The sequence below is a fragment of the Mobula hypostoma genome, chromosome 7 (genome assembly GCF_963921235.1).
Source record: "Mobula hypostoma chromosome 7, sMobHyp1.1, whole genome shotgun sequence".
NCBI lineage: Eukaryota > Metazoa > Chordata > Chondrichthyes > Myliobatiformes > Myliobatidae > Mobula > Mobula hypostoma.
The window spans coordinates 141,314,286-141,341,834 of record NC_086103.1 but is presented as its reverse complement, the minus strand read 5'-3'; the positions used below and the strand labels follow the sequence as shown (position 1 = coordinate 141,341,834).

The 27,549-nt window shown below is 39.9% G+C and overlaps 2 protein-coding genes across 4 annotated transcripts in view; one reads left to right on the top strand and one right to left on the bottom strand.

The window, feature by feature from the left end:
* The window catches only part of LOC134349598 (paraspeckle component 1-like), a 131,885-nt gene that overhangs the window by 102,930 nt on the left and 1,406 nt on the right, over positions 1–27,549 (top strand). The window contains exons 7-11 of one of the 3 annotated variants that reach the window (XR_010018723.1): positions 11,836–11,936; positions 12,451–12,609; positions 22,606–22,689; positions 25,337–25,808; positions 27,200–27,540. The gene's annotated coding sequence lies outside the window, so the exon portion shown is untranslated. Of the gene's footprint in view, positions 1–11,835; positions 11,937–12,450; positions 12,610–22,605; positions 22,690–25,336; positions 27,541–27,549 lie in introns of those variants that run through there. The other 2 variants (XR_010018722.1, XR_010018721.1) reach the window with 2 other exon arrangements.
* Positions 17,089–27,549, bottom strand: part of mphosph8 (M-phase phosphoprotein 8) — a 70,826-nt gene continuing 60,365 nt past the window's right edge. The window contains exons 11-14 of the mRNA XM_063054157.1: positions 24,936–25,090; positions 21,941–22,071; positions 19,826–19,909; positions 17,089–18,412 (exon numbers count right to left, since the gene is read on the bottom strand). Coding sequence (XP_062910227.1) covers positions 18,371–18,412; positions 19,826–19,909; positions 21,941–22,071; positions 24,936–25,090 — 412 coding nt within the window. The 3' untranslated portion in view covers positions 17,089–18,370. The remainder of the gene's footprint in view (positions 18,413–19,825; positions 19,910–21,940; positions 22,072–24,935; positions 25,091–27,549) is intronic.

Here is a 27,549-nt window from a genome sequence, read left to right as displayed (position 1 = left end):
AATAGACAAAGGAGGGTTGGTGGATGTTTACTTGGATTTTCAGAAGCCTTTGATGGTATATTAGGCTGCTAAGTAAGGTAAGAGCCCATTATATTACCGGAAAGATACTAGCATGGCTAGAAGATTGGCTGACTTGAGGTACAGAATGGGAATAAAGGAGTTTTGTTGGCTGCCAGAGACTAGTGGTGTGCTGCAAGAGTTGGTGTAAGATCCACTACTTTTCATGTCATATTTTAATGGTCATTGGAGAGGCAGCTCGTGTTGAGCAATCAGGCAGCCTGCAGAAGGACTTGGACAGATTGGGAGAATGGGCAAAGAAGTGGCAGATGGAATATAGTGTAGAGAAGTGTGTGGTTGTGCATTTTGGTAGAAGGAGTAAAGGTGCAGAGTATTTTCTAAACAGGCAGAAAATTCAAAATCAGAGTGCAGAGGGACTGGGGAGTCCTTGTGCAGGATTCCCTAAAGGTTAACTTGTAGGTTGAGTCGGTTTTAAGTAAGGCAAATGCAATTGGGATTCATTTTGAGAGGGCTGGAATATAAGTGCAAGGATGTGATGCTGTGGCTTTATAAGGTATAGGTCAGACAGCACTTCTGAGTCGTTTCGGGCTCCTTATCTAAGAAAAGACATGCTGGCATTTAAGTGGGTCTAGAGGAGGTTTACGAGAATGATCCTGGAAATAAAAGGGTTAACATGTTAGTGTTTTATGGCTCTGCACCTGTACTCATTGGAGTTTAGAAGAATGAGAGGTAAACTCATTGAAACCCACCGAATATTGAAAGGTCTAGATGGAATGGATGTGGAGAGGATTCTTCCAGTAGTAGGAGAGGCTGGTACCAGAGTGCACAATGTCAGAATACAAGGATATCCCTTTAGAACAGAAATGAGTGGAATTCATTGCGACAGGCTGCTGTTGAGGCCAAGTCATTGGATATATTTAAAGTGGATCTTGATAAATTCTTGGTGGCAGGAGAGTGAGATTGAGTGGGTAAGTAAATTAGCTATGATTAAATGATGGAAAAGACTGGATGGGCCAATTGACCTAATTCTGCTCCTATGTCTTGTGGTCTTATGTTCTTGAATCTGGACTTACAGACTTTGGTCTTCAATCTTCTGGCTTTGACCTCCAATGACTTGCTGATTACGTGCTTGGAACTCTGGTGGTTCATTGGCCCTTGAACCTTCTACCTGCATGGTTCTCCGATCTCGAGACTCACTGATCTGAGGAGTAGCCAGCCCTCATCCACAGGGCCTGCTGACCCAATGTCAATCCACAAGGATTATTGGCCTTCTACTGCGTAGCACTCTAACCTGGACTCTGGCTCCTGCAGTGACCTTTCATTTATTGCGCCTTACCTCTAGCTTCCCTAATCCCTGTCCCTAAACTATGCCCTAATTCCTTTCACTGCCCCAAAACTATTTCTTCGAACCTAGAATAAAACTAGATCTGAGCCATGACATTAACAGACTTTTAATGCCCATTTGCAAGATTATTTGAACAACAAAGTTCATTGGCTATTTCATCATGTAAAATCTCCTTGCAATACTTGAGTGTGTATATTGTGCCTCCATCATTGCCATCACTTGTCATACCAGAAGTCCAGTTTGTCTTCCAGAAAGGTGGTTATTTATAATTTATATTTGTTTTGTTCTTTTGAGGTTTGTATTAAATTTTCAAAGCAATTTTTGAAAGGCATTTGTAATTAGCATGGCCAACAAAAATAAATGAAGAGTAATAGGTTTTAGTTTCATATATAATTCCTGTGTATCATATAACTGTATACTGATTCCACAATATACTTTCAAGTTTTCTTTTGGTTTTTAGTAATTTACTACAGAAGTTGCAGTCTATAAATAAAACAAACTTTACTTAATAAATTCGATGCAATAGTACTAAATAAGCATCTAGAACTCTTATTTGCATGTAAGCTTTTAAATGTTTTGAAGTCCCTGGTGACCTATATTCTCTGTGGAACTGCTGTTATATGCGGTTGCCAATGTAATGCATAGAAACTGTTACAATAGTCCCTTGTGTATCTTGGTAGATGTTAATTAGCAGCATCAACATTCTTCTCTAACAATCTATCACAATCGGGCCCTTTGGCCCAATGAGTTCATGTAGACCACAGTGCCCACGCAAGTGGTTCTGTTTTCATGCATTCATTTCCTATAAGCCTACCCCTCTATGTATCCATCCAAATGTTTCTTAAATGATACAATTGTACCTGCCTCAACCACTTCCTCTGGCAGGTTGGTTCATACACTCACCACCCTCTGTGAAAAGACGCACTCAGGTCCCTTTTAAATCTTTCCCCTCACCTAAAATCTACACTCAGACTGTTTGTTCGTGGTCTTCTGCTGCTGTAGCCCATCCAGTCCAAGGTTCGACGTGTTGTGTGTTCGGAGATGTTCTTCTGCACACTACTATTGTAACACGTGGTTATTTGAGTTACTGTCACTTTTCTGTCAGCTTGAATCAGTCTGGCCATTCTCCTCCGACCTCTCTCAACAAGGCATTTTCGCCCTCAGACCTGCCACTCACTGGATTTTTTTTTGTTTATTGCACCATTCTCTGTAAACTCCAAAGACTGTTGGATATCGGCAGTTTCTGAGATGGTCAAACCACCCCGTCTGGCATCTACAACCATTCCATGGTAAAATCGCTTAGATCACATTTCTTCCCTGTTCTAATGTTTGGTCTGAATAGCAACTGAACTTCTGACCATGTCTGCATGCTTTTATGCATTAAGTTGCTGATACATGACTGGCTGATTAGATATTTGCATTAACGAGCAGGTGTACTTAATCAAGTAGCTACCGATTGTTGCCCCTAGTTTTGATCGCCTCTAAACTTGTGGTGGGGGGAGACCTTATTATCTTTCTTATTTATGCCCCTCATAATTTTAAATGTTTCTATAATGTCACCCTTCATCTCCTATGTTCCAAGGACCAAAGATCTTGCCTTGACAACCTCTCAACCTCTGCCAATAACTCAGGCCTTCCAATCTTGGCAGCATCCTCATAAATCTTTTCTGCACTTCTTCCTGTTTAACCACATCTTTCCCAAAACAGAACTGTACAGTTATCCAAGTGTGGCCTCAGCAATGCAAGCGCAACTTGTAGCAACTGCAATGTCATATCCCAACTCCTGTACTCAGTGCCCTGAAAGGTGAAGGCTAGCAACCTAAATGCCTTTTTCACCATCCCATCTTATCAATGCTGGTGCTTTCAACAAACTGTGCACTTGTACTCCTAAATCCCATTTCACAATGGAAAGGGATATTGCCTAAGGCTGATTTGACTCTCCAAAGTGCATCACCTCATACTTAACTGTATTGAAATCTATTTGCCACTCCTCGACCCACTCCTCAAACTGATCAAGAACCACTATAATATACATTAACGTTCTTCACTATCAATAACTTACTGTCTATCCAAAGGTCAGTAGATCCTGTCCCTATGGTAACTTCTGCACTATTGACATTAGGTTGACTGACCTGTAGTTTCCTAGCTTAAGCTTACTGCCTTGCTTAAACAACAGAACAACATTAGCCACTTTCTAGTATTCAGGAACTTTTCCAGTGGCTGATACTGAAGCAAGTACTGTATCTCCTCAAGGACCTCTGCAGTTTCCTCACAAAGTCCAAGGATGCACTTGGTCAGGGCCTGGAAATTAGTCTATATAATGTGCCGTGAGATTGCAGATATCTCCTACATGGTAACATGAATGTCCTTCAAAATAATTCTTCTTATTTCTGTTATCTTTTCTCTTGAACAATTATGATTTTCTTTTCCATAAACACAGAGAAATATTCATTAAAAATCCCACCCTTCTCCGTGGCTCAAGACTCTGGCAGCCCTGTTGATGTCTAAGGAGATCTACTGTCGCCCTAATCACCCTTATAATATAGCTACGAGACTTACTGGGATTTTCCTTAACCTTACTTGAAAGATCTATCTCATACCCTTTCTTTCCCTTCCTGACTTCCCTCTTAAGAATGAATACTCCTAATCTTTTTATCACCATCAAAGGTTTTGCTTGAACCTAACTTCCTAAATCCAATGTATACTTTTTTCTCGACCAGTGCCTCACATTTGCTAAGGTTCCCTAAACTTGCCAGGTTTACTCTTCACCCTAACAGCAACTGGTGCTGTCACACACCCAAGGAGACTTTTTAAAAAAAATACATAAATAAAAGCTTTCCATTTGCCAATTGTTCCTTTCCCTTCAAACAATTGCACCTAATTAACCTTTGCTGGATCCTGTCTAATTCCCCTAAATCCTAACATGGACGACTTCCCTCTTTTTCCCTCCTTTTTCCTTTTTTATTATATAAGAAACTTTATTTAGGTACACTGAATTAGAAAACTAAAGAAATGAATTAGCTGCTAAATATTTGTGGTTTAATTTATCTTCATGTCTAAACATAAAAAATATAGAGAATACTGTACATTATTTATCCTTTTATTTTTCACCTTGTTATGATGTGCAAAATAGTTAGATTTTTGATGTCTTTACAGTTTCTGCTGAGGGAAAGCATTTTTTGTAATGCCTGGGATTAGAAGTGTAACTTATAAAATAGCACCAGTAAAATTTGCATTTTGCTTCTATCTGTCTTCAGTTTGGTAGCCGGTATTTATCACAGCTATAAGTGAAACATTGTCATTTTGTCACCTTTAGAAGTGTGATTTTCATAACTTTGCTCTTATCAGTTGGGAATAAAATTTGCATCTTAGTGATATATTTGGGTTTTTTAAAACCGATATTTAGAAGACCAGCACATTTTGTTTTTTATTAAACAAACTAAAGCTAATATGCTTTTCAAGGAAGAAAATGCAACTGTTTTTAACTTTACGTATGATTGAAAACGAATGCAAAAAGTAGTGCAGCTTTGGGTTTGTCAGGTTATCTCTGCATCAGATTGTGTAAATGATCGTAGGGTAATGCTTCCATTCCTTTAAGAAGTGAAAACAGAACATTTACTGACAGGAAACATCAATGCTGCTGTACAGGATTTTTATTTGTTTCCTCTGGGTGTTCCAGTTTCCTCCCACATTCCAAACGTGGTTGGTGTTTTGTGGCATGCAGTGTTGGCACCAGGAGTGGCACATGCCAGCTGCTCAGCAGAATCCTCTCTGCTTTGATTCAATGCACATGTGACAAATAAAATTAATCTTCAATCTTGATGGAAATACACTGGAACTTGCAAAGGTTGACTGGGAGAGGCTGTTTGCAAGTAAAGAGACATCTGGCAATTGGGATGCTTTTAGAAACGAAGCAAGGAAAATTTAGTGTCCACATTGAACAGAAGAACAAATCTGGCAGGATTAGGGAATCCTAGATGATTAGGGATATTGGGACTCTAGTCAGGAAAAGTAAATTTGAGGGACATCAGGAGGGCAAAAAATAAAGGGGATTTCTAAGAAATTGTATAAGTGCGTTAAGAGCAAAAAGATAACTGGGAAGAGAACAGAACCCTTTAAGGATCAATGTGGTTATCAGAACCTGGAGCTCTAGAAGTTGCAGTAAATGAGGTCTTAAATGAAAATTTCTTGTCTTTGTTTACAATGGATAAGTTCATGGAAGCTAGGAAATACAAGAAAGAAAGTGATAATGACTTAGAACATATCCACATTGCAAAGGAGGAAGTGACGATAGACTAAAACACATAAAGGTGGATAAAACCCCAAGGTCTGAATAACTGTATCCTAGGGTATCATGAGAAGGTAGGGAAGAAATTGTTGGAACACTGTCAGAGATATTTGTATCATCATTAACTGTGGGTGAAGTTCCAAAGGGCTAGATAGTGGCTTTATTATAAGGATGGAAGGACAAGACGGGGAACTCCAGGCTTAGCGTCACTGGTAGAGATCTTGAGAGACAGGAGTTAAGGACTGGTTAGGATGGTCAGCATTGTTTTGCATGTGGGAAATAGCCTCACAATTTTTAATGAGTGTTTTTGAAGAGGTTACTAGGAGGATTGATGAGAGGAAGGCAAACTCATGCATGGTAGGCTGGTCCAGAAGGTTGGATCACATAAAATCCAGAGTGAGCTAGCCAACTGGATACAAATTTCTATGTAGAAAGAGTCAGTGAGGTGTTGAAGGGTTGAAGTCTGTGACCAGTGCTGTGCATAGGGATCAGTGTTGGATCCACTGTTCATTATCTGTATTAATGATTTGGATAAGAAGGTAGTTGGCATAGTTAGATTTATGGATGACATCAACATTGTTGGTATAGTAGACAGGTTATCTAAGGCTACAACAGCACCTAAATCAAATGGGAAAGTGAGCCAAAAACCAAAGATTGGCAAATGGAAATTATCTCAGACAACTGCAAAGTGTTGCATTTTGCTAAGTTAAACCAGGGCAGGCTTACACAGTAAATGGCAGACTACTGGAGATTGTTCTCGATCAGAGAGACCTAGGGGTATAGGCACCTAGTGCCCTGAATGTGGTGATGCAGTTAAACAGGGTGGTGAAGGGATTAGCATGTTTGGCTTCATCAACCAGTGCATTGAGTACCTGAATTGTGATGTCAGGTTACAGCTGTACAAGAGAACACAGTTTGGATTATTGTGTGCAGCTCTACTCATCTAGCTACAGGAAGGATATCTCTAAGCTGTAAAGGGTCCTGAAAAGATTCACAAGGGTGTTAATGGGACTGGAGGGCTTGAATTATAGGGGAAGACTGGATAGGCTGGGGCTGTTCTGTCAGGAGCATAGGAGGCAGATTGTGGACAATAAAGATTATAAATCAAGCATAGATAAGGTCAGTCTTTTTGCACAGTGTGGGAGTTTAAAACTAGCATGTCTAGATTTAAGGTGAGAAGGGAAGGATCTGAACTGAACCTGAAGGCAGTTCACACACAGGGTAGTGGGTATGTGGAACAGGCTGTCAGAGGAAGTGGTAGAGGCAAGTTCATTAACTATGTTTAAAAGATATTTGGATGGGGAAATGGATAGAAAGATTTTGGAGAGAGATGAGCCAAGCACAGGCAAATAGGACAAGCATAAGTAGGCAATTTTGTTGGCATGAACAAATTTGGCCAAAGGACCTGTTTCCATGCTCTATGTCTATATGACATTGGTCATATATTCAGTCTAATGTAAGATGTTGACATCAGCATAGCACCAAAAGGATACAGAAGTGTTCTGTAGATTAGCATGTCCAAAATTTCCAAGACATTTTTGTATGAATCATAATACAAATAATATGAGGTCTAGTCAGGTGTTGGTAATGTACATCCAAGGCGTTGCAAAAGAGAAAAAAGTATTTCTGCATAATTAGTGTTTTGGTATCTGGGATTTGTACTGGGTTCACATGTATAAATTTGCAGATGACACCAGTTGTTGGCTGAATTTCAGATGGGGACAAAGAGGCATACAGGAGTGAGATAGGCTATTTGAGTGGTATAGCAACAATAATCTTACACTCAATGCTAGCAAGACCAGGGAAGGGGAAGTCAGGAGAACACACACCAGTCCTTGAGTGGTCAGTGGTGGGAAGGGTAAGTAAGACTCCTTGGAGTATGAAGAGAATTTCAAATTGGGGCATTGGAACCTATAAAAGAGTCTTGATTAGCATTTGTGTGGATGATATTTAAACACGGCAGAATACTGGCAGCAGAATTGTTGAGCTGAAAGTAATGGCCTGCAGATGGTAACCAGTGAATTTGTAACTGAATTCCAAGATGTGAAAGGACACAAGTACTTCCAAGCAGATGAGTGTCATTTCAAAGTTGGGAATACGCACTTTAGAAAATGGCTTGACATGGTTTGGTAAAAGTGGCTTGACGATGGATCCTCCTGGTTCGCCAGAATGAACGACGTGCATGTAATTAGGTGTTTGGCTGAATAAATAATATTGCAAGAGATATGGTGCCATTAGATTATATTTTTACTGGAACCAAGTGTGGAAGACATGGTGAAAAGCATTGAATCAGAATCAGATTTAATATCACTGGCATATCTCTTAAAAATTTTATTTTGGGGCAGCAATACATTACAATACATACTTTTAAAATAAGTTAAAATAAAAAAATATGTAAAACATTAAATTAGTTCATTGCCCATTCAGAAATTTGATGGTGAAAGCAAAGAAGCTATTCCTAAAAATGTGTGTGTGTGTGTGTGTGTGTGTGTCATGCTCCTGTACCTCTTCCTTGATGGTAGCAATGAGAGGAAGGCATGTCCCGTGTGATGGGGTCCTTAATGATGGATGCTGCCTTCTTGAGGCATCACCTTTTCAAGGTGTCCTTGGTGCTGGGGAGACTTGTGCCCATGATGGAGCTGGCTGAGTTTACAACTTTCCACAGCTTTTTCTGATCCTGTGCAGTGGCCGCTCCATACCAGACAGTGATAGAACGGATTAGAATGCTCTCCACTGTAGACCTGTGGAAATTTGTGAGAGTCTTTGGTAACATACCAAATCTCCTCAAACTCCAAATGCAATATAGCTGCTGTTGTGCCGTCTTTGTAATTGTATCAATATGTTGGATCTTTGGCGATGTTGACACCCAGGAACTTGAAACTGCTCACCCTTTCCACTGTTGATCCCTCAACTTCCCCTTCGTGGTGTCCACAATTAATTCCTTGGTCTTACTGACAATGAGCGCAAGGTTGTTGCTGTGAAACCGCTCAACCAGCTGATCCATCTTATTCCTGTACGCCTCCTCATCATCATCTGAAATTCCGCCAACAACAGTTGTGCCCTCGGCAGTGCATCTTTGAGATGGGGCAGTGTAGATTGACAGCAAGGATGAGATGTTATTTCCAAACCATGCTGGCTGTGTTCTCCCGGTGAGGAAGTTAAGGATCTAGTTGTCAAGGGAGGTTACAGAGGCCTCTGATGGTATGATTGTATTGAATGCAAAGCTGTAATCAATAAACAGCAGCCTGATGTAGATCACTGGAAAACTGTATTGTTTTCAGGAGGAGCAGAGTTCAAAGAAATGGCCCACAACCGTGAAGAGAATGTAATTTCTATCTTGGTGTTAACTGCAGTCTGATACAGGAAAGAGGGTGCTGCTTTGAAGCACTTTAGAGAGGGAAAGTAAGTTGAAAATGTTAGGTTCTGGGATAGCTAGGATGTGACATACAAAGTACAACAGGAGATAGAAAAAGCATGCAAAAAGGGTAATGTTACAATGGTCATGGGAGATTTCAGTATGCAGGTTGATTGGGAAAATCAAGTTGGCATTGGATCCCAAGAGAAGAAATTTGTAGAATGCCTATGAGATGGTTTTTTTAATGCAACTTGTGTCCACTAGGGAAATGTCATTTCTGGATAGGGTTATGTGTAATGAACCAGAACTGAAGGTAAAAAAACCCTTCAGAGATTTATCATAATATGATAGAATTCACCCTCCAATTTGAGAGGAAGAGCCTGAAGTCAAATGTATCAGTATTACAGTGGAGTAAAGGGAATTTTAGAGGCACGAGAGAGGAGTTGAGGGAAGGAAGCACTAAGGGATGATGGAAGAGCTGCAGTAGATGGAGTTTCTAGGAGCAATTCTGAATGTGCAGGGTAGATTCATCCCAAAGAGGTATTCTAAAGGATGGACGAGGCAACCGTGAATGGCATGGGAAGTCAAAGACAGCATAAAAGTGAAACAGGGCATATAATGTAACAAAAATTAGTGTGAAGCTTTAGGATAGGGAGGCTTTTGTAAACCTAAAGTGGGCAACTGAAAAAGCAATAAGGAGAGAAAAATTGAAATATGTAGCAAACTAGTCAATAATATAACATACCCAAAGTTGTTTTTTTTTTAATATACTGTATAAGGACTGATAGGTGAGAGTGGATATTGGACTGCTGGAAAATGATGCTGGAGCGGTAGCAGTGGGGGTGAAATGGCCCATGAACTGAATGACTATTTTGTTAGTCTTCTGTGGATGACACCAACAGTATGTCATAAATTCAAGAGTGTCAAGGGGCAGAAGTGAGTGTAATCACTATTACTAAGGAGAAGGTGCTTAGGAAGCTGAATGGTCTGAAGGTAGATAAGTCACCTGGACCAGATGGATGACACTCCAGGGTTCTGAAAGAGGTGCTGAAGAGATTGTGGAGGCACCAGTAGCGATCTTTCAACAATCACAAGATCCTGGAATGGTTCCGGAGAACTGGAAAATTGCAAATGTCACTCCATTCTCTAAGAAGGGAGGGAGGCAATAGGAAATTATAGGCAAGTTAGCCAGTCTTAGTGGCTGGGAGATGTTGGAGTCCAATATTAAGGTTAAGGTTTAGGGGTACTTTGAATCACATGAGAAAATAGGCTGAAGTCCTATTGGAATCCTTTGAGGAAATACCAGGCAGGATACACAAAGGAGAGACAGTGGATGTAGTTTATTTGGATTTTCAAAAGGCTTTTGACGAGGTGGCACACATGAAGCTGCTTAACAAGATAAGAGTGCATAGTATTACAGGAAGGATACTAGCATGGATAGAAGATTGGCCAACTGGCGGGGGCAAAGAGCGGAAATAAAGGGGGCCTTTCCTCTTTAGCTGGTGGTGGCTAGTGGTGTTCCACAGGCATTGGATTTGGGAACATTTTTCACATTATATGCCAACAATTTAGATGACACAATTGATGGCTTTGTGGCAAGTTTGCAGACGATAGAAATATAGTTGGAGGGGCAGGTGGTGTTGAGGAAGCAGGGAGTCTGCAGAAGACAGATTAGGAGAATGGGCAAATAAGTCGCTGATGAAATGAAGTTTGGGGAAATGTATAGTTATGCACTTTGGTAGGAGGTATAAAGGTCTCGAATAATTTCTAAATGGGAAGCAAATTCAAAAATTGCAAAGGGACTTGGGAGTCCTTGTTTAGAATTTCCTAAAGATTAACTTGCAGTTTAAATCAGGAATAAGGAAGGCAAATGCAATGTTGGCATTCATTCCAAGAGGACTAGAACACAAAAGCAAGGCTATAATGCTGAGACTTAATAAAATATTGGTCAGACCGCACTTGGAAGTTCTAGAGAATGACCCTGGGAATGATAGGTTTAACTTATTAGAAGCATTTGATATCTCTGTGCCTGTTCTTGCTGCAGTTTCAAAGAATGAGGGGGATCTCATTGAAACCTACTGAATTTTGAAAGGCCTAGATAGAGTAGATGTGGAAAGTATGTTTCCTATAGTGGAAAGTTTAAAACCAGAAGGCACGACACCAGAATGAAAGTGTGTCCCATTAGAACAGAGATAAGGCCAGAGGGTGGTAAATCTGTGGAGGCCAAGACATTGGGTGCATTTAATGTTGAGGTTGATAAGTTCTTGATTAATAACGGTGTCAAAGGTTACAGGGAGAAGACAGGAGGATGGGTTGAGGGGGATAATAAATCAGCTATGATGGAATGGTGGAGTAGATGCAATGGGCTGAATGCCCTAAATCCGCTCCTGTGACTTACAGTTATTGCACCAGATATATTTGAGACTTTGCATCTGAACCAAAATAATTACTCATCACTGGAAATGATCAGTTCAGGAGAGAATGTCTTTCACTGGGGGCAAATACCTCTGTCAGTAATAAAGCAGATAACAAATGCAGAACAAAACTCTTGGAGCATGGATAGACTAGAAGAGGTAGAAGTTTTATGGTTAATTTTAAATCATGTTATTCCAAACCTAGATGAATAAGCAGTGACACAATGAGGTACAAATAAGAAATGCTGAGATGGCCTTTTCAAAGATTAAGGAGACTTTGGGAGTAAAAGCAAGGGTGTAAAGGGAATTACAAATTTATAAATGGCATGCTTTTTACTTAAATGCCAAGATCATATTAAAATCATGTAAAGATGAAAATTCTTATTTTTATTTAATTTTCATCTTTTGTTTATAGGTGATTTATGTTGTATGAAGGGAGAAGGCACGGAATACTGAAATCCACCTTTGGTGCTATATGTTTGTAGTGCAACGTTATAAGATTCAGCACACATTATGGTAAGTGTTCTTTAGAATGACGAGTAAATTAACTTTTCTTTATATAGTCTTCAAATAATCAGTTGGGTTTATCAGTGCTGATCATAACTTTCATGTGTGCTACATATTGTGTAAACATTGCAAAGCTGGCATGCAACAGTAAAATCCAACTCATGACTTCAGTATTCTCATTTTTATCTTTTGTCAGACTAAATTTTAAGCTGTGTTAATTTTGAGGTGCAGAGAAACAGAAATGATAGGGAAAAGTTATGTTCTCCAATTTTTGCCTTGCACCAACCTCCTACAATTCTGACTTCAGCCAATGCTAAGTGTTGAGCTGTCTGGATAGAATCGTTCTTCCCTGATAGCATTGGATGTTTGTTGAACTATGGGACGTGATGTTCCCTTAATGTCTACTTGGAGTAAGAACCTAGTCAAAGCCTCTCATTAATATCTCTCACTTCTTCTGCTTAATGATTGCATTAATTTTGTGAATTTGTTTTCAAATGTACTATCTTCTGAATACTTTTTCTAGCAACTGTAATAGTGAAAGGAGCACAAGAAACAGAGCCCTAGTGAACTTAAAAAGAGCTCAGTGCATTTAAAAGGAGCGTGGGAAAGTGGCTGAGCAAATTTAAAAGCGATTTGGGGAAGAAGGCCCAGTGAATTTCAATAAACATTTGGTTTCATCAGGGTAAGTAAAGCACTCATCATCATCATCAGGTGCCGTGCCCAGTTTGAGCTTTGACTGCCATGGCCCACACACTCCTGTTTCGGGTCAAGTGGATCAATTCATTGGTATTCATTTCCAGTTTCCTGGCTGCTGTCTCCATCATCATTTGTCTTTGTCTTCCCCTTGCTTTCTTCCCTTCAGTCTTTCCCATAATCACCGTGCATTTGAACTCCTCTTTCCTAATAGATAGATATACTTTATTAATCCCGAGGGAAATTTGGTTTCGTTACAGCCGCACCAACCAAGAATAGAGTATAAATATAGCAATACAAAACCCCCCGACAATCAAACAACAAAATGCAAACTATGCCAGATGGAAAATAGATCCAGGACCAGTCTATTGGCTCAGGGTGTCTGACCCTCCATGGGAGGAGCTGCATGTTCGATGGCCACAGGCAGGAACGACCTCCCGTGCCGCCTAGTGTTGTATCACGGTGGAATGCGGCCGAAGTCCAACAGTAAAAAGTTCAACTCCATATTGCACTGCTTTTGGCATGTATATCTTTGCAGAGTTGGGATGTTGCAATTGTAAAAGCAAAATGCAATGAGCCATTTGTCAGGCTGCATTAAGTGTTATGTATGTTTATGATCATCACACTACAGGAAGATGGTGGGAGCATTAGATGTACAGAAGAGATTGACCCGGATATTGCCTGAGATGGAAGACATTAGGTTTATTTTCATTAGTCTGTAAGAAACTGAGGGTAGACCTTATTGGGGGGTTTATAAAATTATGAAGGGCATAGAAGGGAGAAAGTTAAAACTAGAAGGCATAGGTTTAAGCTGAGAGTGAGAAAAATGGAAGATTTGAACATTAAGTTTTCCACACAAAGGATGGCTGTTTATATGGAATGATCTGCTAGAGATGGTCATAGAGGCATTTTGGATAGTACTTAATTTGGGAAGTGGAGGGATATGTGAAAATGAGTTAAGCTGCAGGACCAGTTTATTTTCTATGGTGTGTTTTGGAAGTTGTTCACTCTGAAGCTCATGATACTGCAGAAGGCAAGGAATGTGTGTCTGCCAGAAATTTTTAAAAAGGCAGGCAGTGTTTTAGGGGACCACTGACTGCATCTCTGAGCAGTATTCAATTGAGTAATGATAGGGACAGATGTTTCTCTGGAAGAGTGCAGTGTGAGGCAAGGCCATAGCACCAAGAATAAAGTTATCCAGGGAGGGAAAAATTCCAAAGGATTATAGTTCTGGGCCTTGCTGTTGCTAATTACTTCAAATAGTGTATTTTAGGTTTGTAGCTTTTATAGTGCTGCTGTAGAAAATTCTGGAGTGGCACTGGGGAAGGGTTGGACAACCATCAGTATGATCCAATTTAGTGCTACAGATGTGATTCTGCTGGTGGATTATAAGTAGTATTGAAAGATTATGAAGCAGTGCCAGAGTAGTAACTTCCGGTTTACACCAGTGTAGATCTGCAAGTATAGAACTATTTGAATAGCCTGGGTTGATGTGTGGTTTGAAGGAGTTGGTGCTGGTGGGTGGGCTTTGGTTTCCTAGGGCACTGGAACCAATTCTAGGAAAGATGAGACTTGAACATGTTGGATGAATTGCCCATCAGTGTAGCTGAAATCAGTGTCACTGGGGGAAGATTGGCTATTGCTATGGGGAGAGAAGGTTTAAACTTATGAGGCTGGGTGATGTGATGTGGAATTAATAAAGTGCAAGGAATACTGAAATAACTAGCACCTGAATAGGGGAAAAAAATAAGAACCAGATGAGGGAAAGAGTACAATGATAGCCAAGATATATCCACACAGTGTAACCTAAGTGTACTAAAGGAGGTTGATGAGCAGCAAGGCCAGTTGATTAAAGGGTTCCCAGAACAGGGAGAACAGGGGATGTATGTGTATAGTTTATTGAAAGTGGAAGAACAAGTTGAGAAAAAGATTTATAAACCACTGCATACAGCATCCTGGAATTTATAAATGGATGCAGGAAACAGAAAGCTTTTATAAAATATTCAGTCACAGTGGAGTATCATGTTATTCTCTGGATGCCACACTATAGAGAAAGTGTGAAAATATTAACTACAGTGTTTCCAGAGTTGAAGATCTCTAGTTTTATTATAGACTTTGATAAAGTTGGTCTCCTTGGAACAGAGCAGGTCAGAAGATCTGAAGGGTACTGACAGTGAAGAAAAACTATTCCTTTGCCCCGTGAGATGAAGCGCTGATGGAATTGAATGAGCAAATTCAATCACAGCATTTAAAGGCAGGGCCCCAGACAGTCCTTCCAGGTGAGGCGACACTTCACCTGCGAGTCGGCTGGGGTGATGTACTGCATCCGGTGCTCCGGATGTGGCCTTCTATATATTGGCGAGACCCGACGCAGCCTGGGAGATCGTTTCGCTGAACACCTACGCTCTGTCCGCCAGAGAAAGCAGGATCTCCCAGTGGCCACACATTTTAATTCCACATACCATTCCCATTGTGATTTGTCTATCCACAGACTCCTCTACTGTAAAGATGAAGCCACACTCAGGTTGGAGGAACAACACCTTATATTCTGTCTGGGTAGCCTCCAACCTGATGGCATGGACATCGACTTCTCTAACTTCCGATAATGCCCCACCTCCCACTCAAACCCCATCTGTTATTTATTTATATACACACATTCTTTCTTTCTCTCTCCTTTTTCACCCTCTGACTATACCCCTTGCCCATCCTCTGGGGTTCCCCCCTCCCCCTTTTCCTTCTCCCCAGACCTCCTGTCCCATGATCCTGTCATATCCCCTTTGCCAATCACCTGTCCAGCTCTTGGCTCCATCCCTCCCCCCTCCCACTTTCAAATCTCTTACCAGCTTTTCTTTCAGTTAGTCCTGACAAAGGGTCTCGGCCCGAAACGTCGACTGTACCTCTTCCTAGAGATGCTGCCTGGTCTGCTGCGTTCACCAGCAACTTTGATGTGTGTCACAGCATTTAAGGCTAGATAGGTGGCTGAAGAGTTTATAGAACACTGCAACAAGCTGGATTGCTCTTGTACAGAGCTCATATCAGTTCAGTGACTTTCCTTCATGCTGTAATAATTCTATGTGGAAAATAAATGAATAAATTCATTTATTTATTTAGCGATAAGTGAAGAAATTTGGAATATTTTCTAGTTGCTCTGATTTAATTAGGTACTACTGATATTTCTTGTGTTTCAGAACAAAAACTTTTAATTGTGACGTAGTCCATCAGCTTGATCTCAGACCTCGTTGGGGAAGACTTTTCCTAATTTTCCATTGTTTTGCTTCTATCTGCATCATTCTTAAGGCTCAAACAATTTCTCATTGTTCTTAAATTGTATTTTTAATAGAAACTGAGGCAAATTAAGCTATTAGTTTCATATTACCATGCACCCGACTCTTAAATTTTAGGTTTGCATTTACTCTGATTAGATTTGTAAGGCTTTCCATTCTTTCTGTTGGAATATTCTAGTACTCCCAGCACATTTATGCTTTGGAAATTTAATGCTAAAATCTAACTATATTGTGTTGTCTACTCAAATGCTATCAATTCACCCATTCTTGGACCCTGGTACTATCCATAGATCAGAAAGAGATAGTCCACTAACTTTCTATCATCATGTCTAAAATTTGCCAGGCCCGCGTACCTTCTATATCAAATAGATGAGGGCAGGCTGTGGGTTCTGTTTAGATTTCCCCATAGATTTATTCTTTACTTCACTTTAGCCTAGCTAAAATGTCACAGTTGCCTTCAATTTCAAATTTCTATTTTCACCTTTCAAAGTACTCAATTTTGTTAAAGTTGCTGCATGGGTACTTATTTTGAAAGAGCACTTAGTGCATGCATGCTGTAAACCATAGGTTTTGTGTGATACAATGCCTGTGATATAGTTCAAAGTCAGAAATTAAAAAGATGCTTTGATGCTTTTACATTCCTTACCCATCCCAATGCCAGTGATGACATCATACAATATGCTGCTACTTTCCACTGCAGAATAAAAAGTAGGAAGTATCATGCCTTGTATGTTAATGCTATGATTTTCTCACATTCTTTCAGACTACAATACTGTTTGCAAACCTGTAGTGAGTCTTATCACATAGCTCTAGAATATTTGAATAAATGTATTGCTGAATAAACCTAACATTCAGCTTACAAATAAATGCCAAAATCTTTAGTAATGAGTTATATTGAGTGGTTTCTAATAAACTTTTTAAAAAAGTTATTTGCAAATGATTACTTAAGGTCAGTAGCAATAAGGAATGTGTGTGGGTGAAGAATCTAATTAAGTTTTTCTGTAGATTTATTTGTAGCAGCTTCAGTTTTTCACTCCAGTTATCATTCTTGCTTTCCTAGTAAGTTTGAAGCAATAATTTGCAAACTGTTCAGGTGTAATGACATAGCAAACAAGAGCAGGAAAAAGTTCGTGTTAATATCATTATAGTTAACTAACACAACTTGAGCCATCTAAAGTAGTTGCTCCTGGGTGATTTAAGTTTATTAATTGCCCTGCTTCATTATTCCCTGCTTTCAAGAAATGTGGACACTTTGTGCGTTCAACTAATAATGACCGAAACAAAATTTACTTATAAGTATTAGAAGTTATATTTTACATAAAATTTACAAAATTGAAATTTGCTTTTAAATGGTGGGATAGAACAACTTTCATAATCACATTCCTTAGGTCAGCATTTTTGGTAGTATTTGCAACAGTTTAGGCACATACTGGTAGTTTATACAGTACGAGGAAGAAAACTAAGGCACATATGGAAATGTGTAGTCTAAAATATGTTCACATTTCTTAAAGCATGCAATTTAAGTTCTGTAGTACATACCAGTGCTTACTATTTAAAAAAATGTACAAGAACCATTAATAGCTTTTATCAAAGGCTATCCTATAATGCTTAAAATGAACTCTACAGCACTAGTTTAAAAGAACAAAACTGGAGTATCAAATGGCCAATAGTTCCTAACTGCTGCATCAAGAGATCAGTAATAAATTCACATTAGTTCAATGTCTGTTTTCAATGGATGTTTGCACATACGTTAGACAAGAAATGTCAAATGCAGTTATTACCATTTATACAGTGAATTTAAAATGAATGCCAAAGTTTACAATGCATCTTTACATGATAAACAGATTCATAAATAGTAAACAACTGAGTGTCACACCAAAAAACAAATGACATGAAGTGATGGCAGGAGCTTCATTTTCAAATGTGAATTGATCCTGGCCTTTACCACTAATAGTCAATTATAGTAGAGGCTTCAAAGCAGATCATCTTGCCCCTCATTCTGTAATGACATGTTAACATGAGCGTAGTAAAATAAACTAATTAAATCTACTCTGCAACACATGAAGAAAAAATGAGACTGGTACAAACAAAAAGGCATCAACATGTTCAAAAGTACTTTTCATAAATATGCAAAAATTGGAGTACTGTTTTTTTCTATTCCACATTGTGGAAGAGGTTTGTAGAAATTCTCACATGCAAATAGACACTACACCAACTATTTAACAAATACTGACTGCCACCTACAAAAAGACAACTTTTAAAACAACACTAACTATTTTGTGTAAACTTATACTTGTATATATAAGTTTGTAACAGGTTCAAGGAATATTTCCAGACAAATTGACAGACTTTAATGGAAAAAATAAATTCCAACTATCCTAGAGGTGCTGTCCATGAAAACAACTTGCTCACACAAACTGTCCATGCTAATTATTCCACTTGCAAGAAGGATTGCACTGAAGACATTCACTGGAGTTGGACTCTATATGCACAAATAAGCAGTTTTACCTGAAACGAAAGCAATGCCTCATTAGAAGGTGATATTAGAATGCTGCATTTAAAACAAAGTAGGCTTGAAAAAACAACAGGAATTCTGCAGATGCTGGAAATTCAAGCACCATACATCAAAGTTGCTGGTGAACGCAGCAGGCCAGGCAGCATCTATAGGAAGAGGCGCAGTCGACGTTTCAGGCCGAGACCCTTCGTCAGGACTAACTGAAGGAAGAGTGAGTAAGGGATTTGAAAGCTGGAGGGGGAGGGGGAGATGCAAAATGATAGGAGAAGACAGGAGGGGGAGGGATGGAGCCGAGAGCTAGACAGGTGATAGGCAGAAGGGGATACGAGAGGATCATGGGACAGGAGGTCCGGGAAGAAAGACGGGGGGGGGGGGTGACCCAGAGGATGGGCAAGAGGTATATTCAGAGGGACAGAGGGAGAAAAAGGAGAGTGAGAGAAAGAATGTGTGCATTAAAAATAGTAACAGATGGGGTACGAGGGGGAGGTGGGGCCTAGCGGAAGTTAGAGAAGTCAATGTTCTGATGGCATGAACATTGACTTCTCTAACTTCCGCTAGGCCCCACCTCCCCCTCGTACCCCATCTGTTACTATTTTTAATGCACACATTCTTTCTCTCGCTCTCCTTTTTCTCCCTCTGTCCCTCTGAATATACCTCTTGCCCATCCTCTGGGTCACCCCCCCCGTCTTTCTTCCCGGACCTCCTGTCCCATGATCCTCTCGTATCCCCTTCTGCCTATCACCTGTCCAGCTCTCGGCTCCATCCCTCCCCCTCCTGTCTTCTCCTATCATTTTGCATCTCCCCCTCCCCCTCCAGCTTTCAAATCCCTTACTCACTCTTCCTTCAGTTAGTCCTGACGAAGGGTCTCGGCCTGAAACGTCGACTGCGCCTCTTCCTATAGATGCTGCCTGGCCTGCTGCGTTCACCAGCAACTTTGATGTATAGGCTTGAAAAAGATGAATTTGTCTAAACATAAGCTAGCAATGTAGGCAATTACTGCCATGCTACAACAATGGGCCTACAAATTGAATGGAGTGAGATTGGGAAACACAGCAGTCATTCCTCAAACCTAATCTAATCTTCATTTCATTAGGCACTGTCAGCTGATTAGTTTACAGACTTAATATAGTCAATAAACAATGGCAAATTGAGACAGGTGATCAGATATTAACTTACACTCACCACTTTTGGACACAAAACTGTTATCTCCACATACATAATGTTGCAACAAGGCAAGTCTAGCTGGTTTATATGGAGTAAAAGTAGACTTGTGCCGGAAACAGATCAGTATCAATGAAAGAGTTGGAACTAAAATAGCTTCTCTATAGCTGGCTGTAATTGTGACAGAACCATTTCCAAACAATTATAAATCACTTAACTATCTTAACATATCAAAGTATACCTACCTTGGCAGTAGGAGCATCAGCAAGTCTAATAAATAATTTATTACTGCCAGGCACAGGACTGAAGGAATAAATAAAATGACTATCCTGGAAAAATCAAGAAAAGTGTAATTAATTTCAAAACCGATCAAAATTCTGATATATCAGAAAAAGTTGTAACACTGGACTTTTTAAACTTATGATAAGTATATACATTTCATTTAAAACCACCTGAGCAGAATCAAAAATCCATCACAACCAAGCTTCTTCATTTATACTCTTCAAAAATCCAAAAAAGACAAGTGGCTAAATGAAACAAGGGGCATTCAATTCTTTTTATTCTGGTTATATAGTTCCTCTGCACTTACTGCTCTGCCATGACAGCCTCCTTCCTCCTTGAAATGGACTGAGCCTCATTTTCCCCCTCTCCTGCTCTTTTCCATCTGGCAAATTCTTTTTAATACTTGGTAATTTAATTGAAGGACATGAACAAATCAAAGAAAACACTTTACTATTGGACTGTGTGGGTCAGAGCTAGGGACCATCTTTACTGGATTTATGGAATATTCTTTGTTCCACTGTCGCCAGAAGTGATGAATCCAAGTACCACCAGGACGTAAACAAGCTAGTGTCCTGATGCATAACAACAAGTTGGGAGCTGAATGCCCTTAAAACTGGAGATGCAAATCAACTTCATGAGAAGTGTGTGTCTCCTCTCCACACTCATCAACAACTCGACATTTAGCACTGTTTCAACATTCAGGTTCCTGGGCATCATTATTTTACAGGACCTTGTGAGAGAACCACATTTCCTATATTAACAGAAGTTTGATAGGGGATGTACTTCTTGCGGCAGTTGTTAAAAATTACATCTTCTCAAAAATTACTGGCATAATTCTACACTGCCATATCCTTACAGCAGTCGTTGATCAGTCACTGTCTGATGCAGTATCCTCTCACAATATACAAACACTACAGTGAACTGTCAGGTCACCAGAAAAGATCATTGTCTGAATCTACCATCGCTGCAGGATTTGTGTGGGTCCAGGGCAAACAGACAGGGAAAATCATTGCGGACACCCCACACAGCAAACTGCCTTTCCCAAAAGCTCCTTTCTGCAAGTGCTATAGGGTTATTAAAACAAAAACTGTGTGCCATCCAAAAGTTTCTTCTCCTTAATTTTGTTGCATGTTGTGCCAACGCACTATAGCAAATTCCTAATACTTGTGAATGTATATGCCGAATAAAGTTTATCCTCGATCTGCTTATTGTTTCGGTTTCTCAGAACAAGTTTGTATAGCTTCCTCTTTTGAATTGTTCATTGGATCAGATTCATAATTTTATCAACTATCCCACCTCCAAATTAATTGAGTTAAAAATGCATGAAACTTCCTCCAAGGAAATATCTAATCTACCAGTATGATGGCCTAAACATTCCAAAGTCAGACATATTCTTATCAACTGATACACAATATAGTGAGGGGAGGGTGGCATAGGCTCTAACTAATCCATGAGGCATACTTCAAAGATGTAATTTACTACTTACAATGACCCTTTGAAACATACATTGAAATATGACTTATTACTGCCCATCTGATATTTCAAAAATATCAATCCATTGTTGCCGATGTGTGGCACGTGGCCAAGTGGTTAGGGTTTTGGACTAGCGATCTTAAGGTCATGGGTTCAAGCCTTGGCCAGAGCAGCATGTGTTTCCTTGAGCAAGGCACATAACCTCACGGTGCTCTAGTCTACCCAGCTGAGAATGGGTGCCGGCAAAAATGCTGGGGGTTAACCTCACGATAGACTGGCGTTCTATCGGGGGGGGGGGAGTGAGTCTTGCACTCTCAGTCGCTTCACACCACGGAAACCGGCATAAGCACCGGCCTGATGGCCACAAGGCTCGTGACAGACTTTACTTTGCCGATGTTACTTACAGCAACTTTTTTTTGACAGCAAGAACAGCCATTTGAATTCATAATCCACCTGTATGCAACATCACAAGATAGATTTTCAACTAAAATGGTACTGTGGATCAGCCACAATTTGTGCTTTTTCTACAACAAATTTTTGACCCAGGTGACAGCCTCAATGTCCTTATGGTCCATTGGGTTGAAAATGCAGATTGAAATACTTACCAAGAATACGGGAAGCTGAAATTTATCATTTAGAATAACAGCCTGAACACTGCATGATCCACAGAGTTTAGCCACTATATGGTCATGGCTAAAAAAATTGGCATGAAAGATGAAGAGTAGAATCCCAGTTCCTGAAGAGAAACAGTGTTTGATTAGTTGAACTTGCACACAGGCAAAGGTGAAGCAATACCAGTGCCATCTCTATGACTGTTCTCCAAATGCAGTTTGTCCATTATTCCCAAAAGCATACATCTCCAGGTCAAATAAACTCAAATATTGCCATCTAAATATTAAAATTCATTGAACAGCACCTGGCAAAAAAACAATCTGTTCCAAAATATATTTCTATATATATATACTCCTTACAAAAAGACACTAAACCCCAGCATTTAAAGACCCCAAGACTTAACATTAAAAGGAAGCATCACTGTGTAAAGCTGAGGAAATGGGAAAAAATGACCAGATACCATAGCAGATGTAATGAAGGATTTTGTTTTTAAAAGTTTCCCTTGTTAAACATCAAGAAATATTTTCTTTGGTATGGGAAATATTTAAAAGTGTTCAAAAGTTTAAGTCCTCTTAGATACTAAGTTAACAGGTAATTGCCTTTGACAGGTTAATTGCTATGGTAACTTACTAATTGATTTTCAAAATTTCATTTACAGGTCAACAATATTACTGACAAACTCAACGCTCCTGTCAATCCCCAAATCCCTCCAAGGTGTTGGCTTTTGAGGATTCCGACCCAGGTAATAATCAGCTGTGATTGGGTTGCCTAATTTGTCAAATAATTACAAGTTTATTCTTGCTTTCCCTCCAATTGATCGCTGAAACTAGGATCTTTTATGCCAATTCCATAGCCTTATATTTTCTTCAAAAACACACCCCCCTTCTCTACTTGTCTCCAGTTACCTAGCTTCCCCCTCTGAGGCAGAGATTCAACAAATCTCTGAAACTGGGCACCTCAGTTTTTATTTGGAGATAGATATGGTAACAGACCCTTCTGGCTTAATGACAGCATGCCACCAAATTATTCCCATGTGACCAATTAACCTGCATGTCTTCAGAATATGGGAAGAAACCAAGAGCACCCCAAGGAACCCATCATGGTCTCCAGGAGAACGTACAGAGTCCTTACAGATAGTGGTTGAATTGAACCCAGGTCGCTGGCACTGTAATAGCATTATGCTAGCCACAATACCTGCAAATGACAAACTCTTCATACCACTCTCACATTAATGGAAACATTTCAACAACTCTTTTTCTGTCCCCCTTAGAAGCTTATAATTACTTCTTAAAAAATTAATGGTCTGAGTAAATTTAATACCACATGGAGACTGGCATAAGCACCAGCCTGATGGGCCACAAAGGTTCGTGGCAGACTTCAATCTTAAATCACCACATAGGAGGATCAAAGCTTGTAGCACATGCTCTTCGCTTCTTTATATTCATTCTGCCAATGGGAATTTAATAGCCTATAAATTAAAGAGTGATCTACCATGATAAGACCACAAGACATAGGAGCAGAATTAGGCCATTTGGCCCATCAAGTCTGCTCCATCAGTCAATCATGGCTGATCCTTTTTTTCCTCCTCCTCAACCCCATTTCCCGGCCTTCTCTCCATAACCTTTGATCCCATGTCCATTCAAGAACCTATCAATCTCTGCCTTAAATACAACAAATGACCTGGCCTCCAAAGCTGCACATGGCAACCAATTCCACAAATTCACTACCTTCTGGCTAAAGAAGTTTCTCCACATCCTTGTTTGAGTGGACGCCCCTCTAACCCAAGGCTGTGTCCTCTTGTCCTAGACTCTCCCACCATGGGAAGCGTCCTATCTACATCTACTCTGTCGAGGCCTTTCAACATTCTAAAGGTTTCAATGAGATCCCCCCTCATCCTTCTAAATTCCAGTGAGTGCAGAGCCAGAGCCATCAAACGTTCCTTGTATAACTCTTTCATTCCTGGAATCATCCTTATAAACTGCCTCTGGACCCTCTCCAAAGCCAGCACAACTTTTCCTAGATGAGGAGCCCAAAACTGTTCACAATACTCAAGGTGAGGCCTCACCAGTGCCTTATAAAGCCTCAGCGTCACATCCTTGCTCTTGTATTCTAAATCTCTTAAAATGAATGCTAATATTGCATTTGCCTTCCTCACCACTGACTTAACCTGCAAGTTAACCTTTAGGGTGTTCTGCACAAGGACTCCCAAATCCCTTTGCATCCCAGATTTTTGGATTTTCTCCCCGTTTAGAAAAGAGTCCGACATTTATTTTTACTACCAAAATCTGAAAAGTTAGAAGGTCATGGTATAACTGGTGAGGGCACACTTGCAGTATTGTGTTCAGTTTTGTTCACCCTCCTATAGGAGGGATGTTATTAAACTGGAAAGAGTACAGAAAAGGTTTACGAGGATGTTGTTTGGATGGGGCATCTTGATTGGAATAGACCAGTTGGGCTAAAGTGCTTACTTGCAAGGTGAGAGATAAGAGGTTTAGAAGGGATCTGAAGAGCAAATATTTTTCCCCACACAGTGGTTGATATCTGGAACCTGCTGCCTAAGGTGATTATTGAGGGAGATGCTCTCATCAGATTGAGGAAGCATCTAGGCAAGAACTTCAGTCTCTAAGGCACAGATGACTACAGACCAAACGTGGGTAAATAGGACTAGTTTAGACGAATATAATGCTTGATATGGCAGACCAAAGGACCCGTTTCTGTGCTATATGATCATGACTATAAAAATTATTTTCTATTCAAGATTATCCCTTGTCCGATCAGCTGTATGAAGGATTTTGCCTGATCAGGCCAGTTTTAAAATCAGTAACAACCTTAATATTACAGATATAAAATCAAGGGCCATTGAGCTCCTTAAGGCTGCTCTGCCATCGAATAAGACAGAACTAAAAGCAATCTTTTTGCTGAGTGCTACTTGGTGTCTTTCCAAAACCCATGTCTTTAGGAAAAAATACTCACAGAAGATTGACATACCTTCACCAGAACTGTACTGAGGTTTGTAGTTGAAGTCCAAAGCAAAATCTGGGCCTTCACAAAGTCTGTGACAAGCTACGGGAAAAACAGGTTCCAGCAATGACAGACGTGCTTCAAAATAATCCCTAATTGTCTCATCTATCACTCTGGATATGCTGGTAAGAAAAATAAATCATACACAGTGAGAGATTTTCCAAACTGAGGAAACTACTATTTTTTTAATATAAAACAAATCTTACATTCCAAAATCTTCAAACATATTTATTATGAAAAGTTTCTCTATCTCTATTGTATTGTGCAAGGATGCCATGTCAGAAATCAAACTGAGAAATTAAAATAAAGTATACTGATTACACCATTTTGGCTGAAATGAAAGGAATTTATAAAATCTTTTTATGCAGGTTGACAAGAGATGTCCATTACTGCAGCGGTCCCCAACCACCGGGCCACGAGGAAACGATACGATTTGGCGATAGAAGTCAGCTGCACCTTTCCTCATTCCTTGTCATGCCCACTGTTGAGCCATTACGCATGCGAGGTCATTACCCGTGCATCATTCATGTCTGCATGGGAAGGAGATCAACTCTTCCAGCTTGCAAATGACGGCGGGCTGAAAAGTATGTTTGACATAACATCTCTGCCAGCATTCTGGATCAAAGTCAAGGCTAAATATCCTGAGATAGCCAGGAAAGCACTGAAAACGTTGCTTCCATTTCCAACATATCTCTGCAATGAATGCAACAAAAACCAAATTGCGGAATAGACTGGACATAAGGAACCCCCTTCGAGTATTGCTGTCTCCCGTCACCCTTCGATCGGACCGTCTCGTTGCAGGAAAACAAGCCCAGGGCTCCCACTGATTCAGCGATATTGGTGTGTTGCAATGACTTTATATGTTCATACGGGGAAAATATGTGCTGTGTGTTTAATATCCAAATGTTACTTAAAATGTTATGAGGCTATTGACTTATATAACCATATAACAATTACAGCACGGAAACAGGCCATCTCTGCCCTGCTAGTCCGTGCCGAACGCTACTCTCACCTAGTCCCACCGACCTGCACTCAGCCCATAACCTATCCAATTTTTCTTTAAATGACAATATTGAACCTGCCTCTACCACTTCTACTGGAAGTTCGTTCAACACTTACTTCAAGCTCCCCTGTCCTCCCCTGATAATTGACTTATTGCTATATTCATGCAAGGAAAATATGCGGTATGTTTAATATTAAATTCGTTAGATAAACCCTTTTAGAAACGAAATTGAGTGTATTAGCCACTTATCACCTATATTCTGGTCGTGATTAACATCCCCCCCACCCACCGAACAGAATCGCCAGGAATGATTTGTAGAAAAAAATCGGCACGTACATTCATGCACGAATCACGCATGCGCACTGGTGCCCGCGCAAGGCTTCATAGCCATTGTAGTCTTTCTCGGGGTAAGCTCAACATATTTGACTGCTACTCTTGTTCGTTGGCAACCCTACCCCCACCCCCGATCGGCCGGTCCACAAGAATATTGTCAATATGAAACCGGTCCGCAGTGCAAAAACGGTCGGGGACCCCTGCGTTACTGAAAAATCATTTGGAAAAACTAAGAATTCAAAGTAGGCGGTGGCCACGTGGAGAGAGTGAGAAACAACTGTCAGAAACAAGGAAGCATTGAAGAAATAAGATGGTCAATACAAGGAAAAATAATGTCAATTTAAAATTATAGCAGACATTGGCTTTCACAATCACACAGGATAAATGTTAAACCTGGACTTTACAAAACAAGAGTTGATTCATTTGAAATGTGGTGCCAGGGATTACTTAAAAACTATGAACATGAAAAAGCAAACCACTTAGTCCTGAATCAAATAAAAACTTTGCTTCCTTAAAAGCACAATACTAAAGCAGAAACTGATACATGAGCATGTCCTGGAAGGGAGACGATAAACATGCTTGGTAAAGTGGAAAGAAAGAGGCGAACTAAGCAGAGGTCAAAGTGAATAGATGAAGCCATTAAGAGTTCAATAGAGCAGCTATGAGGGGTAGCTGGTGGTAAATCATCTTTAGCAGAACTAGGCTATTGGATTATCAGGGATCAGCACACACTCAATGGCACGAACATATTAATGAATGACTAACAGATCTGACCAGTTTCATCATTGCTACAGATACTGCAAATTCAATTAGTTTCAGCAGGCCTTATGACTATGGCTAATTATAAAAAATGGATACTGGACAATTCCTCTAAGTGTTACCTTTCTATCTACAGTAAGTTTAGAAATATTTGTGAACAAGTGAGTGGAGACTGTACTTTCAAGGCTCGATGCTGGAGACTGTCATCTTGATCAATTCTAGTGAAATGTTCTGAAGTGATCTTTTCCAGAAACCCTCCAGGAGCTCTGTACTTTAAATGTTGAAGAGTAAGTACCTTCCAAATGCAAATTCAACTAGATAAATTGGTTGAATAATTGGTGCACTTAGACTTCCAAAATCAAAAGTTGCATATAATCCATTTACTAGTTTGTCTGGATTACAAAAATGGATATTTGACCTGTTTTTGTCATTGCCAACTTAAGCCATTTTAAATAGTAACTGAATGTAGTCCTGATGATTAACTTA